General features: G+C 35.6%; 1 protein-coding gene across 5 annotated transcripts in view; it reads left to right on the plus strand.

Annotated features, from left to right (window-relative positions):
• Positions 1 to 15,562, plus strand: part of plxnb2b (plexin b2b) — a 629,608-nt gene that overhangs the window by 464,670 nt on the left and 149,376 nt on the right. For all 5 annotated transcript variants that reach the window (XR_009824287.1, XR_009824286.1, XR_009824288.1 and 2 more), the window contains 4 exons: positions 1 to 35; positions 105 to 203; positions 1,570 to 1,657; positions 14,317 to 14,483. The exon at positions 1 to 35 is cut by the window's left edge and continues 67 nt beyond it. Coding sequence is in view for 2 of the 5 variants with exons in the window: in XM_062035284.1 (XP_061891268.1) it covers positions 1 to 35; positions 105 to 203; positions 1,570 to 1,657; positions 14,317 to 14,483 (389 nt within the window). In the remaining 3 variants the exon portion in view is untranslated. The remainder of the gene's footprint in view (positions 36 to 104; positions 204 to 1,569; positions 1,658 to 14,316; positions 14,484 to 15,562) is intronic.

Genomic DNA, 15,562 nt, shown 5'->3' on the forward strand with positions numbered 1-15,562 from the left:
TCAGCTTCGAGGGTATCAATTTGGCCCTTTACCAGGTAACGTGCACGCAGAACAACTCACTGGACGTGTTTTCAAAAGCTGAGTCACGTTTGCCTGTCTCTCAGGGGCGTGTCTTCACCATCGGCACTGAGCTCATGCGGAACGTGGAAGAGGAGGTCAAGTTTGAGGGGGGCGGATCTTTCTACAGCTTCAGCGGATTTAATGTGAGTTTTGACCATTTCAATACTCTATTGATGCTATAATCCTCATCAACAGTTTCTTCATAATTCTTCCTCAATCAGGCATGTCATTTTTCCATCTATAGTCTGATGGAAAAATATAAAAAAATATTTTCCTTTCTTTTTTTTGTTTTTTACAACCTACAATGTGTGTTAAAATCTTGATACGTCTCTTTGCCATCCTGCCAACGACGACGGTTTTCTCGTAATGAGTACCGTTTTTCACAATCCAGTGGTAAAAACTAAGATTTTCCATTAAAAACGATTAACTTAAAAATGAAAGCTACATAGCGAAGCAACTCCACGGGCAGGGGACAACATAGAGGGGAAACCTCCATGATTGGTTGGTTGGTTTACTATGATGAGTCACGATTGGTTGAGAATAGGGCAAAACCAAACGGACGAGCCAATCAGAGTCAAGATAGGGCGGGCCATCGAACCAGGAAGGGAAATCACAACAGACATCCTAAATGACGACACGAGAGTTGGAGAAGAGAAGAGGGAATTTTCAAGCGGACGATTTATACAAACGTATATTAAAAAAACTAGTGGAAGATGGCAGAGAGATTCTCTTCCTTATATTTTTCTTGTAGCGATGTAGACGACGTCCACAATGAGTGTACTTGGCCACATTTGGACAAATGTATGTGTCTGGATAAAACAATGGATTCATTTGAGTTGTTTACCATGTAAACCCAAATCAAAATTGGAAGACGTGGAATACACATTTAAGAACACACATGATTGTGGCAGACATGTGATGTCTGTTTGAATGCTACATTTCATTTTCATTTCTGTTTTACAACAAGACAGTAGCTGACCTTGTGTTCATTATTTCTACTGGCATGGGGGCCCCCAGACCCCCACCTTATTTTCAGTCTTTTCAGTTCAAATCACATGCCTGCTCAATATTGACACGTTTGTGTTTATGCTTACCAAAATCGACTGGGAGCGTTCCGTAGAGGAGCACACGCCCACGAGGAGGTGCAAAGACCAAACAAGAACAGCTGTGACACATTACACCGTATTATTATAAAGTCGTTTTTACATATTGCATATTTACACAGCTCATTTTACACATGCAGTCAACCCTGAGGCTGAGCGGCTCCCTCTAATGGACGCATCCTTCCGATTGCAGCTATTTTCGTGGCGTCTGCACATTGTGAGCTCAAGCGGCGCTTTGCCCCCCCCGAGCTGTGTTCCTTTACGACAGAAAGTCTGTCAGATGCAGAATGATTTTTTTCCCCCTCTAAGCAAGCGGCCCACCATGTAGTAGGGCTTAAGTGGCATAAATCACTGGATTCTTTGTTGATATGTTTTTTTTTTTCCTCTCCACAATCTGTTTTTGTAGTTTTCCTACAACAAGTCACAGGAGACCAATGTTGTTCTTTACGTGAAGGACAAGGAGCTGGGCAAGAAGATGGACAGCACGCTAAATGGTACGTGTCCTAAATCGGATACAATACAAACATCCAAACATCCATTTTCTATTCCGTGTATCCTCATTACAGTCTCGGGTAAACTGGAGAAAGCTGGGGTCGGCCCCAGCTTTCTTCGGGTGAGAGGCAGTACACCCTAGACTGGTCACCAGTCAGTCGCAGGGCACATATAGACAAACTTTTACATTCACACCTAAGGACAATTTAGAGCAGGGATATTCAACTGATAGGCCAAATCAGGGAATGACACCATAGCGGCCCCCGAGTTCAGTTCAAAACCTGGGAGACCAACATTTTTGCAGCAAATTCTTAAAAACACTATAGAGTGCTCCTGTTTGACACTGTCAACACGTTGGGAGATTTGAATTGACATTTTAACCTTGCTCGCAAACATAGAACACTGTGGTCCAAACTTGGGATTTACATAACTGAGGCGTTCCTCAAGGCACCCGTTTGAGTCCTCTCCCATTTGGCAGTTACACATTGTAATGTGATTTATGTAACTAAGGTGTTGCTGTAGCTTGTTTACTTTACATGCAGTCAGTAGTCATTTGTTCAACTTCTTTAGTTTTACTTGTGGTGTACCTCAAGGTTCCATCTTAGGTTCTCTCTTTATTATCATCTGGGCTATTCAACTGGCGGCCCACAAGTTAAATTCAAGAAACTTGGGGAGGTGATCCTAATCACACAAAAAACTGTGACAAGGGAAGTTGGTTGTGCATAATAAGGGGCCCTTTAATGCGAACATACAACAAACGAGAGCCCACTGACAAGTGTTGCGATTCTTTCAAATTTGTACAAACGTTTACTAAATGAGATTTTAATGTATCATATCGAAAAACAAACCAAAAAAAAATAGTTTAAATTTTTTTCAAAATTGTTTTACTTGTGGCAGCCTACCACAAGTGTGTATATATATATTTATGGGAAACACTAGATTTATTCTGGGATGCCGGTTTACTTTTGATTAGTTTGAATTTAGAAAGTTTTTCCAAACTTTTTTGGATAGGAAAAAATAAATAAAAGGATCTTAACTGTCATACAACCACTGCTCTTAATAATAAAGTGGAAAAAACAACACAACTTGCTGTCTACACTTAAATTATGTTCTCCATGTTTTTTTTCTTTTAAAGGAGAATTGCACTTTTTTTGGAATCGTTCACAATCATTATGAGGGACAAGAGGACAAAAGGTTTTTGTGTTTTTCGCTTTCTAACATAAAAAATGAAGTCGGACGTGCACTGCTATGGAAACGGAAATAAATGCGCCAAAGATCAAAATACGGTAAATACTGAACATATTACATATTGTTATGAAGGTGTCTGTTACTACATTATGTATATATACTTGCAGTGTGTATATTGTATATATTACATATTGTTATGAAGGTGTCTGTTACTACATTATATATATACTTGGAGTATGTATATTGTGCATATTACATACTGTTATGAAGGTGTCTGTTACTACATTATATATATACTTGCAGTGTGTATATTGTATATATTACATATTGTTATGAAGGTGTCTGTACTACATTATATATATATATATACTTGCAGTGTGTATATTGTACATATTACATATTGTTATGAAGGTGTCTGTTACTACATTATATATATATACTTGCAGTGTGTATATAAAACATATTAAATATTGTTATGAAGGTGTCTGTTACTACATTATATATATACTTGCAGTGTGTATGTGTATATTGTACATATTGTTATGAAGGTGTCTGTTACTACATTATATATATACTTGCAGTGTGTATATAAAACATATTACATATTGTTATGAAGGTGTCTGTTACTACATTATATATATACTTGCAGTGTGTATATTGTACGTATTACATAGTGTTATGAGGGTGTCTGTTACTACATCATATATATATATACTTGCAGTGTGTATATTGTACATATTACATATTGTTATGAAGGTGTCTGTTACTACATTATATATATACTTGCAGTGTGTATATAAAACATATTACATATTGTTTTGAAGCTGTCTGTTACTACATTATATATATACTTGCAGTGTGTATATTGTACATATTACATAGTGTTATGAGGGTGTCTGTTACTACATTATATATATATACTTGCAGTGTGTATATTGTACATATTACATATTGTTATGAAGCTGTCTGTACTACATTATATATATATATATATATATATATATATATATATATATATATATATATATATATATATATATATATATATATATATATATATATATATATATATATATACTTGCAGTGTGTATATTGTACATATTACATATTGTTATGAAGGTGTCTGTTACTACATTATATATATATACTTGCAGTGTGTATATAAAACATTAAATATTGTTATGAAGGTTTCTGTTACTACATTATGTATATACTTGCAGTGTGTATATAAAATATATTACATATCATTATGAAGGTGTCTGTTACTACATTATATATATACTTGCAGTTTGTATGTGTATATTGTACATATTACATATTGTTATGAAGGTGTCTGTTACTACATTATATATATATACTTGCAGTGTGTATATAAAACATATTACATATTGTTATGAAGGTGTCTGTTACTACATTATATATATACTTGCAGTGTGTATATTGTACGTATTACATAGTGTTATGAGGGTGTCTGTTACTACATCATATATATATATACTTGCAGTGTGTATAATGTACATATTACATATTGTTATGAAGCTGTCTGTTACTACATCATGTATATATATATATATATATATATATATATATATATATATATATATATATATATATATATATATATATATATATAAAAGAAAAGTTAAAATACCAATGATTCTCACACACACACTAGGTGTGGTGAAATTATTTTCTGCATTTGACCCATCCCCTTGTTCACCCCCTGGGAGGTGAGGGGAGCAGTGGGCAGCAGCGATGTCGCGCTTGGGAATACTTTTTGGTGATTTAACCCCCAATTCAAACCCTTGATGCTGAGTGCCAAGCCATTTTTTTTATTTTTTTATTATTATTTTTTTATAATGTCCTGCCCAGCTTCTCAGGCAAATCATATAGTAGATGTAGATGCCCATATCGGCTGTTCAGATTTACTTTACAAAAGAGAAGTGTAGGATACTTCTCTTGTTGCCTTATTTGTATTTTGACTTTATTAAATATATTTATATTATCATTTGGTGCAGCCGGGCCGGAGCAGGAGGGGATAGAAAGAGAGAAAAAGGAAGACAGAGGGGGGAATTGTGGGGACAAGAGGGGGATTAGACAGAGAGACAAAAACAACAACAGCAAACACAACAACAACAACAACAGAGCAACATCAGCAAATACGACATGTACAAATATGATGGTAAAAGTAATAGCAAATAAGCAGTTAGCGAAAATAAAAAATAATACAGAAATGACAATGAGCATTATTACACTAAAAATGGAGCAATATGAATACCAATAGAAATAGTGCTATTGATAATAAACAATACCAATACTTTACCTTTATTATCAACAATACAATTGTTCAAATGCAACAATACATATACGTAATGATAACTTGAGATACGAAAGAATGCAGAAAAATGGAGGGGAAGAAAGAGAAGCAACCTACATTAACCTTGTAGTTTGTTATAGTAACAATAGGTTAAGCTATAGTAACAATAGGTTAAGCTTGCCATGTGTTATACCCAGTTTACCCTAGGGCAACAACGTTAATATAAGTTTGATGAAACGTGATTATGTGCATGAGTGTATGCGTGCATATGTACTTGTATATGTACAGTATGTGTATATGTGTGCTTGTACAGTGAATGTATATGTACAGTATGTGTATATGTGTGTTTGTACAGTGAATGTATATGTATAGAATGTGTATGTGTGTGTTTGTACAGTGAATGTATATGTACAGTATGTGTATTTGTACAGTGAATGTATATGTACAGTATGTGTATACAGTATGTTTGTATAATGAGCGTGCGTGTGGATGTACGAACTTTGAGTGTGTAAATATGAACTGTATTTGTATATGTATGTGGGAGCGTAGGTACCTGTGTATGTATGTATGTGAGTATATGTGAATTTGCATGTATAATACATTTGACTCCCAGTGTGTGCGGGAGCCAGAGTACGGCCCCAGCCTCCCAGAGAGCCCATCCCACAAACAGTAGGTGTGGTGCCCAGGGAACCAGGGACCAGGGACATATAAAATGTTGATGGAGGGTTTTAAAGTTGTTTTAGAGACTTTGAAGGCTACAACGGTGTGTTAGGTTCACACCCTGTTGACATCTATTAAAACAGACAAGAGACAAAGAATCAAACAGAGACAGAATTAAATTTGGACTCAATTGAGGAGAGACATGGCCACTGTACTTCTCTGTACAGTCTTGCACCACGCTCTGACGAAGAAGGTTTTCGTCCTCTCTTTTATTTAGATGTTCAATGTTTACGCAACATCACCTGTCTCAACAGGAATGGGTAGTATGTAAACAGTCCTTGTTTTTGGTCACATTAGAAGACAAAAGAAGAAGATCCCTCGGGCTTGGGCTTGTCGTGGATTCAGCTTTGGCAGGTTTTGGAGGACAATGGATGACCCCTCCCGTCTGATTCCATTGTACACAGCGGAATCTTCCGAGCGTTTGGCTTGGTGCCACAAAGACAGCTTCTTGTCTGTTCAATGGAAACTCACAATGGAAAGTTTTTTGATAATTTAAATACAATTTTTCTGACATTTCCCTCCTGTTTATCAAATAACTTCTCCATAATCTTCTTATCCCCAATAACTTCTTCTTGCAATTTTCAGTTAATGCTTAAATTTTCCTACGACAAAGTTATGTTTACACTCAGAATTTAACATCAATTTTTTCCTCATAATTATGACATTTCTGGAAATAAATCAGGAACACCATTCTGGTAGGTATTCTCGTCTTCAGATTCATCTTCCTTGTCGTCCACCAGGAAGTGCATCTGAACAGATTTATCATCTGCTGGGCCAATCGCTGTGGTAATCAGACGGTTAAACAGAGAACAGACAGGGAAAACAACAACATCCACACAACGTCAGTATTGCTGAACACGGCCATAGTTACCAGATACCAAAGACTTGTATTTGCCAAACACGTCCAACCACCCCTCCTACATAGATGTATCTATGCCTGAATGCTCTTTCAGTTTACCGTTAAGGGCGTGCAGGCCTTCCAGTGCTTTGGTCAGGCTACTTTCTGCATCAGTGCAGTTTGGTACGAACATGCAACACTGTTCACCAAATATTGCGCACGCGCCCTTTTCCGCCATGTTTAGCGTCATACGGTTTTGAAAAGCCATAAGGCAGGTGGCGGCGAGTTGATTAGCGACGGGTTCAAGTCGTGGCCAGTGTAATTGTCCAATCTCTGTACGTTGTAGTGGACGTAGCTTATTCTGTCAACATTCCTGTTAATCGTACACCACCAGTAGACGTATGATTCAAATCCAGCTGCAACTTGATTTACCAATTTATAGTCGTCAGATATACTTCTTTGGACACCCATTAATATAGGTTGGATCTACAACACTTTGCCAGTTTACATCATGTCTAGTTATTTTCCAATGTTCAGATATCAAACTGTTCAGGCGTGTTAACAATTCTTGTACAAATATTGATACATTTACTATGTGTATGCAGTTATCTGATGATACGTTTCCTAACTGTCGTACAGAGCCTTGCATGTTAATGCAGGTATAATTAGCTTTTTTCACATATTTATCAAATATTGGTTTCTGCTTTGTCTCTTTAGCTACAAGGTCAATTTTGTTTTGCTCATTACTTCAATTCAAACTTTATTGACTCATTTTGAGTAATTTTCTGGGCTTATACATACAACACAATCAGTTTTTGTAGCCTTTTCCACTTGCTCCGCCATAAGGAACAAATTAACTACCAAAACAGGAACCAATTATTATCAAACTTTGACACACCATCAAATGGTATGCTTACAACTTGTCACAGTGGAATTTGTAGTGTGCTAGTTAACATGTCCCTTTGATAACACAACTACAATCCCAAATACTTTTTTCATTATATGACATTTTTACAATGTAAATACAATCCCAAATACTTTTCCCATTACATGACCTTTTTACCATGTGCTAAGTGGACTCAGCTTGGTCTTTCCACTATCTTTACTGCTTTTTAAGTTATTTACAATCTCTCCCCCCTTGGAGAATGCTCATGTTTCCTTTTCGTTGATTTTTCAAAATTTTGGTAGCTGATAAGGTCTTTCAAATATTATTTCAAAGGGTCTGAGTCTTGTTGTACTCGTAATGTTCATGTACTGTACATTTTTACTAAATCTATACATTGTTCATGGACGTTTTGTTTTTTCCATACATTTCTTTAATCTGTTTTTATTTTATTCCCGTTTGTCCTTTTCACTAATCCTGCGCTTTGTGGATGATAAGCACAGTGATTTTTGTTTATATCAATGTGGAATAATGATTCTATATTCTTGATCAATTGATTCACAAAATAAGGTCAATTGTCACTGTATAGATTTAGTTATACCATATCTTGGTATTATCTCTTTGCATAATGCTTTTGCTACTGTTAGTGCATCTGCTTTTCCTTTAGGAAATATTTCTACCCATTTTGAAAATGCATCTACTATAACCAGACAATAATGTTCTCCTTCACTCTTATTTAGTTTAATTTAAATCTATGCCTAGATGTCGTATACAACATTTTTTTTATTATACGAATTAAACTTTAGGAAGTATAGTACTTCTGTATGACAATATTCATATCCCTCCTGTTGAGCCATGAGTTCAACCTTGGCTCAATATTGCTGCTCACTTATACCGATTTTCCTTTGTAAGATTGGTTTATTGTCTGGACATACATAGATGTCTTCTTTGTTCATCATCATCCTCATCATTTATTTTTATTCCTTTCATGAAAATGCATATATACAAGCCATATACAATTGACACTTTCATTGTTTTGTTTTTTTATACATTTCCATGATCAGAAAGGAATAGATGGAAGAATACTATTCTTATATTTATCTGACTCTTTTTTAACACAAATTATTTCAGATGACTTTATCACTGTTACCTCCACCAACACCCTAACTCCAAAATACTTTTAATTTTTGTTTAAGCATTTTCAAAATGACACGTCCAATCAAAATCAGTTTGATATAATTCCAGTTGTCTCTCTGTGCAACTCTCCCTAAATTCAAAAATATTCTTGCAGCTTTTTAAGTCTTTCTTTAGAGAATTCCATACTTTCACACCAGCAACAGACAAGCACATTTGCTTCTAATTTATTGGCACTCTTGGATGTTTAAAATCATACGGCCTTCTGTGGTTCTCATCTTCAGACGTGAAACACAAGTAACTTTTGTAAGTCCTTCGGAAGAACTTTATTTCTAGCTTTGAACATCACTTTATAGAGTATGCAATTCTACCATGTCTTTTAGTTTTAATAATCCTGACCTAATGAAGAGTGCATTTGTGTGGTCCCTATATCCTACTGTAAAAATGATACGAATTGCTCTTTTCTGCGAAAGAAATAAAGGCATTATGTTGCTGTGATATGTATTTCCCCATATTTCTGCACAATAATTGAAATAAGGTAGAATAATTGAGCAATATTACATTCTCATTGTATTATTTAACCTTGTTCAAAATAAATAAGCTTTTAGATACCTTATTTTTCACATGCAATATATGAGCTTTCCATGTCAACTTTTCATCTAAAATGACCCCAAGAAATCTGATTTCAGACAACTTCTCAATTTTCACATTGTTTATCTATAAACTAACTTCTATCTTTCTTTTATTACTGAATACTATAAATTTAGTCTTTTCCAAGTTTAAAGATAATTTATTTACATCAAACCACAATTTTAGTTTAACCATTTCCTTTTTTAATATTATCGGCTAAGATTTTCAAGTCATCTCACTAAGAAACATTGACTGCATAACCCTATTTTCCCTTTTCCAGACATCCCCTGATTTATCCTTAGCTCTTGGTATTTCGTTTACTAAGCTAGGTCCTACATTTACAAAGAATTGATTTAATTCATTGACAATTTCATCTTTGTTTTCAATTAACATATTATCTTTAAATATCTAGGTAATTCTGTTTGCCTTGTCCTATTCCCTATTGCTTTATTCAAAATATTCCATGTAGCCTTTATGTTATTTTTTATGCAACATTCTTTTGTAATATTCCCTTTTTTTCTTGTCTCAATATATTGGTCAACTTGTTTTTGTAGTTCTTATAGCGTTTTTCAGCATTCTCCGTTCTTGATTTGATAAACTCCTTATAAAGTCTATTTTTCTTTTTACATGCATTTTTTCAAACTGTTTATCATCCAAGATGCAGTATACTGCTATTTTAGCTGGTAGCTGTACTGCTTCTATTCTTTCTTTTTCTCTCTCTTTTTTATACGAATTAAACTTTATCATTCCTATATTTTGGCTATATTTATATATATTGTGACCTTTTGATCTTGCATTGCTTTACATGCTTCTATTAATGCTTCTAGTTCTGCCGCTTGCATTCAGCAATTTGATGGTCATTTGATAGCTTTCAAAACTTTCGTTACTGTAACAAGCGCACATTCTGTTCTATTTTTATTTCACAGAATGCTGCTTTAGGGGCAGCACGGTGGAAGAGGGGTTAGTGCGTCTGCCTCACAATACGAAGGTCCTGAGTAGTCGTGAGTTCAATCCCGGCCTCGGGATCTTTCTGTGTGGAGTTTGCATGTTCTCCCCGTGACTGCGTGGGTTCCCTCCGGGTACTCCGGCTTCCTCCCACCTCCAAAGACATGCACCTGGGGATAGGTTGATTGGCGACACTAAATTGGCCCTAGTGTGTGAATGTGAGTGTGAATGTTATCTGTCTATCTGTGTTGGCCCTGCGATGAGGTGGCGACTTGTCCAGGGTGTACCCCGCCTTCCGCCCGATTGTAGCTGAGATAGGCTCCAGCGCCCCCCGCGACCCCGAAGGGAATAAGCGGTAGAAAATGGATGGATGGATGGAGAATGCTGCTTTAGCTTCTGAATTCCACTCTACAGATGATTACATTTGTTCATTAATTTACTTAAAGGAGCTACTATTTCAGCATAATTTGGTATCCAACTTCTACAATAATTGGTTAATCCTAAAAATCACCTAAATTGCTTCTTTGTTTGTGGTTTTTGTACTTGTCGTACTTTGTTTTTCTATTTTCCACAATAGTGCGTCCATCTCTGTTTAGAGAACGTCCTAGATCCTTTACTTCTCTTTTGCATAATTGGACTTTTATTTTGCTTATTTTGTGTCTTTCACTATGTAGATTATTTAATAACGCTAATGTTATTTTTCTTCTCCTAATTCAACTTTTATTTGTATTACTTTATGTATTTTTTAAGTAACGTTTTAAACTCACTTAACTGTCTATACGCCACTTAATCTATACTTTTACACTCTGAATTTACATTCTTCCCATTGTTTATATTTCTTATCTGCAATTATTATTCACCAATATTCAAAGCAAACAGTTGTCTATCGCTAGCTGATAGTTTTCCTGATTGCCATACCTCCTTATTTATTCTATGTTATGTCATCATCTTATCTTAGCTCAACACTCAGATGTATGGTGTTGCAAATGTCTAAAACATAATCTAACCTAAGAATGTTATACTACACTTCAAAGTTAAACCTACTTTAAACTTACATGTAATAAATTCATTTTCACACCTCCCCAATGCACCACGCACGCACACACACACACACACACACACACACCCAAGGTGGTGTGTGGGTGCGTGACTGCACTCTTAAGGGCAAAGGTCAGCAACACTTACTTTTCTTTTTCTTCTTCCCTCAGCTAATAAACATGTAACCCCCTTTATCATTTTATCATACTTTATATCTCAACTCTTATTATAGTTATTCATGTAAGTTTTTATTTGTTCCATTATTTAATTATACACATATATATTTGTATATATAAACGCGCTCTTTATATATCCAAACATACATGCATATTTTCAGTCTACCTTTTCTTCATCTCTTATTTCAATACCCCACATTATCTCTGTCGTAAGTATTAGTTTATTCCATTTAGCATTAATTCTTATTGATTTTTTCTCATTTCTTCATTTATTTTTACTTTTCTCTCACTTTAGTACTTTGAGTTTTTATCTTATTTTATTTTTCTCTCTCTCTCTGTCTGTCTCCACACTCAATCTCAATTTTGCCATCTATTTTTCTACTTTTCATTCCTCCTTCATAATCTGATACTATTGCTAAACCTAGCACAGTCATTTTATTCTCTACATGCTCCCCTCACCTCCCAGCGGGTGATCATGGGTCAAATGCAGAGAATAATTTCGCCACACCTAGTGTGTGTGTGTTAATCATTGGCACTTTAACTTCTTTAACTTTACATGCTACAGTGTCACACTAAATTTTTATTTCTTTACCCTTTATTTATTATTATTATCTCTTATTTACTCGCTGTTTGTTTACTTAAGTCCTCATAATTTAGTATGTCCTTCTGTACTTCTTCCTCACTTGACTCATCTTCACTGTCTCCTCTTACAATTTGCCTATTTCTTCTCCTAACTGGGCCTATCTCATAACTTTAGCTCTATGAAACATAAGCTTTTTCTCTCTCTTAGCCCTTTCTTTTTCCTCTTCTCTTTCTTTTCTTTCACTTTCTCCCTTTTCTTCCCTTTTTTCCTGTCTTTCTCCATCTTCTCTATTTTGAGCCATTCACATCCAGCTCCTCGTGTGATCCCACCCCATTCTGGCTAGCTTTTTTCTGTTACTTCCGCATTCTTCTATTATTGATTTTCGCAATGTTAATACATCACCTACTTTGAGACAACCGGTAAATTTATGTTTTGAAATACAGTCATCGATAAATTTCAGTAAATCTGGGTTTGTTATTTCTACTGCTTTCCAGTCTTTACATTTTAACTCATCTTTTGGACTAACCTTTGGTTTACTTGTCCCTTTTCCCATTTTATACATTTGGAGTAATCCGTCGTCCCCTACAGAGCCGAACTTATAAGGATTACTTTTTTCTTTGTTGTAAGATAGTGGTTTAATTTATTATCGTGGTACACGTCGCTTCTACTGGAGATGGTTCCCCAGTGGAGGTGTCTTGCCTACAAGCTTCCACAATAACCCACTATTTACTTCTCACAACTTTAATATGGAGTGATAGCCGAATGGCGATTACTCCCACACACTCTCAAGTTCATTCATACTTTTCAGTGTTAAGATATTCGGAAAATTTTCAATGTTTCATGTAGGAGTCCGACCCATCTAGGTTATTGTTGTTTACGGACAAAAATTCAGTTTTTTCTGAATAGACCTTTTTAGGTCTGCTTGGACCTCAGGATATTAGTTCACGGATAATTCAATATTTATTGTGGGACTCCGACACCCTCCAGTATGTTTGTTTATGGTTCACGGATATTGTGGGACTCCGACACCCTTCAGTATTTTGGCCTCTTCAGTTTTTATTTTAATTCAGTTTTTATTTTAAATGTTAATACTCACGGACTTCGGACTCCGACACCCCTCTAATTATTTGGCCTATTTACCTGTTAGAGCCTAGGATTTACAGGGTTTGTAATAGTTCACGGATATTTCAAATTGTATTGTGGGACTCCGACACCCTAGACGTTTCTTTCTCTGTCAATTGAAACGTACTCACTGCTCTCTGCGTTCCTTCCTCTTTCCTCGGATTTCCGTCAGTTTTTCAAATTCCAGCCAAAATTAAGAAAACAGCTTCCTCAATCAGGAGTTGGTGGCCATTCCTCTGTTTTCACTCACTCCAGCTGGAATCGTCAAAACGTATTGGATCCGGCTCGAAGGACCAATTAGATGTTAGGTTCACACCCTGTTGACATCTATTAAAACAGACAAGAGACAAAGAATCAAACAGAGACAGAATTAAATTTGGACTCAATTGAGGAGAGACATGGCCACTGTACTTCTCTGTACAGTCTTGCACCACGCTCTGACGAAGAAGGTTTTCGTCCTCTCTTTTATTTAGATGTTCAATGTTTACGCAACAACACCTGTCTCAACAGGAATGGGTAGTATGTAAACAGTCCTTGTTTTCGGTCACATTAGAAGACAAAAGAAGAAGTTCCCTCGGGCTTGGGCTTGTCGTGGATTCAGCTTTGGCAGGTTTTGGAGGACAATGGATGACCCCTCCCGTCTGATTCCATCGTACACAGCGGAATCTTCCGAGCGTTTGGCTTGGTGCCACAAAGACAGCTTCTTGTCTGTTCAATGGAAACTCACAATGGAAAGTTTTTTGATAATTTAAATACAATTTTTCTGACAGGTGACTCCTATTAGCCGCATCTTGAAAGCATTTTTTATCATCTTTAAAAGCCAAAAAAGCCAAAAAAACCAGCAGGCAAAATTCCCCAAAAAGTGCAGTTCCCCTTTAACAACCCTGTGAAGTCAAAGAGAAAGCCAAACAAGACTGGAGTTAATCCTTAGATTATCCCTGAACCTCGGTTCTGCACGACTATGGTTTTGTGCGACTTAATGAACATAGTTTTCCTGATCAAATACCGAATTCCACTGCTATTTAAGATACGGCGTGTCAAGTAAGTATATTATGCACTTATAGTTATTCTGCTTCTTCCCATGTAGTCACCCTGTACAACTGCTCGGTGGGCAGAGAGGACTGCAGTTTGTGTAAGAACGCCGACTCCAAGTACACGTGTGTGTGGTGCCACAAACACAAGGCCTGTGTCTACGAGAAGCTGTGCACTCCCGATGCCGCCAACGCAGAGTGTCCCGCCCCCAAAATCACTGATGTGAGTTTGCTTTAAATGTGCGATTAGTAATAAGAAGAAGATTGGCTTATTGATCAGAGCAGTTTATTAAATACTATTTTGTCCTTCCACAAAAGCAGAAGTGTGTTTCTCCTTGAGGACTCGCATGCACACTCGATCAATTTGTTCTACACTTTGCTCATATAGAAGCAAGTCCATCATTGATTGCGTGAAAGTCAGACTTTTTTTGTCATTCGTTAGTTAAAACTTTTCTAACTCTCCAAGGAGCTGTTATTAAACATCTGAGTCAGTAAAAGCTAAACACGACGATGGGCTTGTATTTTATGCAGGAGCTTTACTACTGTTTGCTTTTTCATTCATTTTTAATACGTGAAAGAAAAACTACATCATACTGACTTTTATAATGTTTCTTTTTTTTTCTTCCGGTTTAATGTTCAACTGTAAAATAGCTTTACTGCACACTTTAATGAGATACAAAACAAGAGCTCTATTAAAAATGTATATATATTTTAAATACGGCAACATTATTCAGCTCCAATATACGGTATATAAACACACACACACATATATATATATATATATATATATATATATATATATATATATATATATATATATATATATATATATATATATATATATATATACATATATTTATATATAATTTATTTTATATTATACTTGTAATATTTTTAATTAAACTGTCTTATATTCAGCCTATTTGTTTGTATTAATATTAAATGTTTGTTATTTTTTTTGATTGAGTATGTGGATTTTTTGTTGTAATTATAAACTCTAACACATTAGTCCAAAAAAGCCACTCTCGGTGAAATTCAACGCAGCTCTTCCTCTCAGATTAAAATGTTTGATACATTTCTTGTATTGTGCAAGTGTGCCTAATGTTATGGCCGGTGAGTGTAACTGATGTAAAGGTTCTAGCGCAGGGATGTCAAACTGGTTTTCATTGAGGGCCACATGGCAGTTATGGCTGCCATCAGACGGCCGCTTGTAACAACGAATAATGTGTAAATATGCCTCTGGATTTCATTATTAATTATATAAATTGTTTTAATTAGACTTTCGATTTTACAGTAAAAAAT

The sequence above is a fragment of the Entelurus aequoreus genome, linkage group LG24 (genome assembly GCF_033978785.1).
Source record: "Entelurus aequoreus isolate RoL-2023_Sb linkage group LG24, RoL_Eaeq_v1.1, whole genome shotgun sequence".
NCBI classification, from domain to species: Eukaryota; Metazoa; Chordata; class Actinopteri; order Syngnathiformes; family Syngnathidae; genus Entelurus; species Entelurus aequoreus.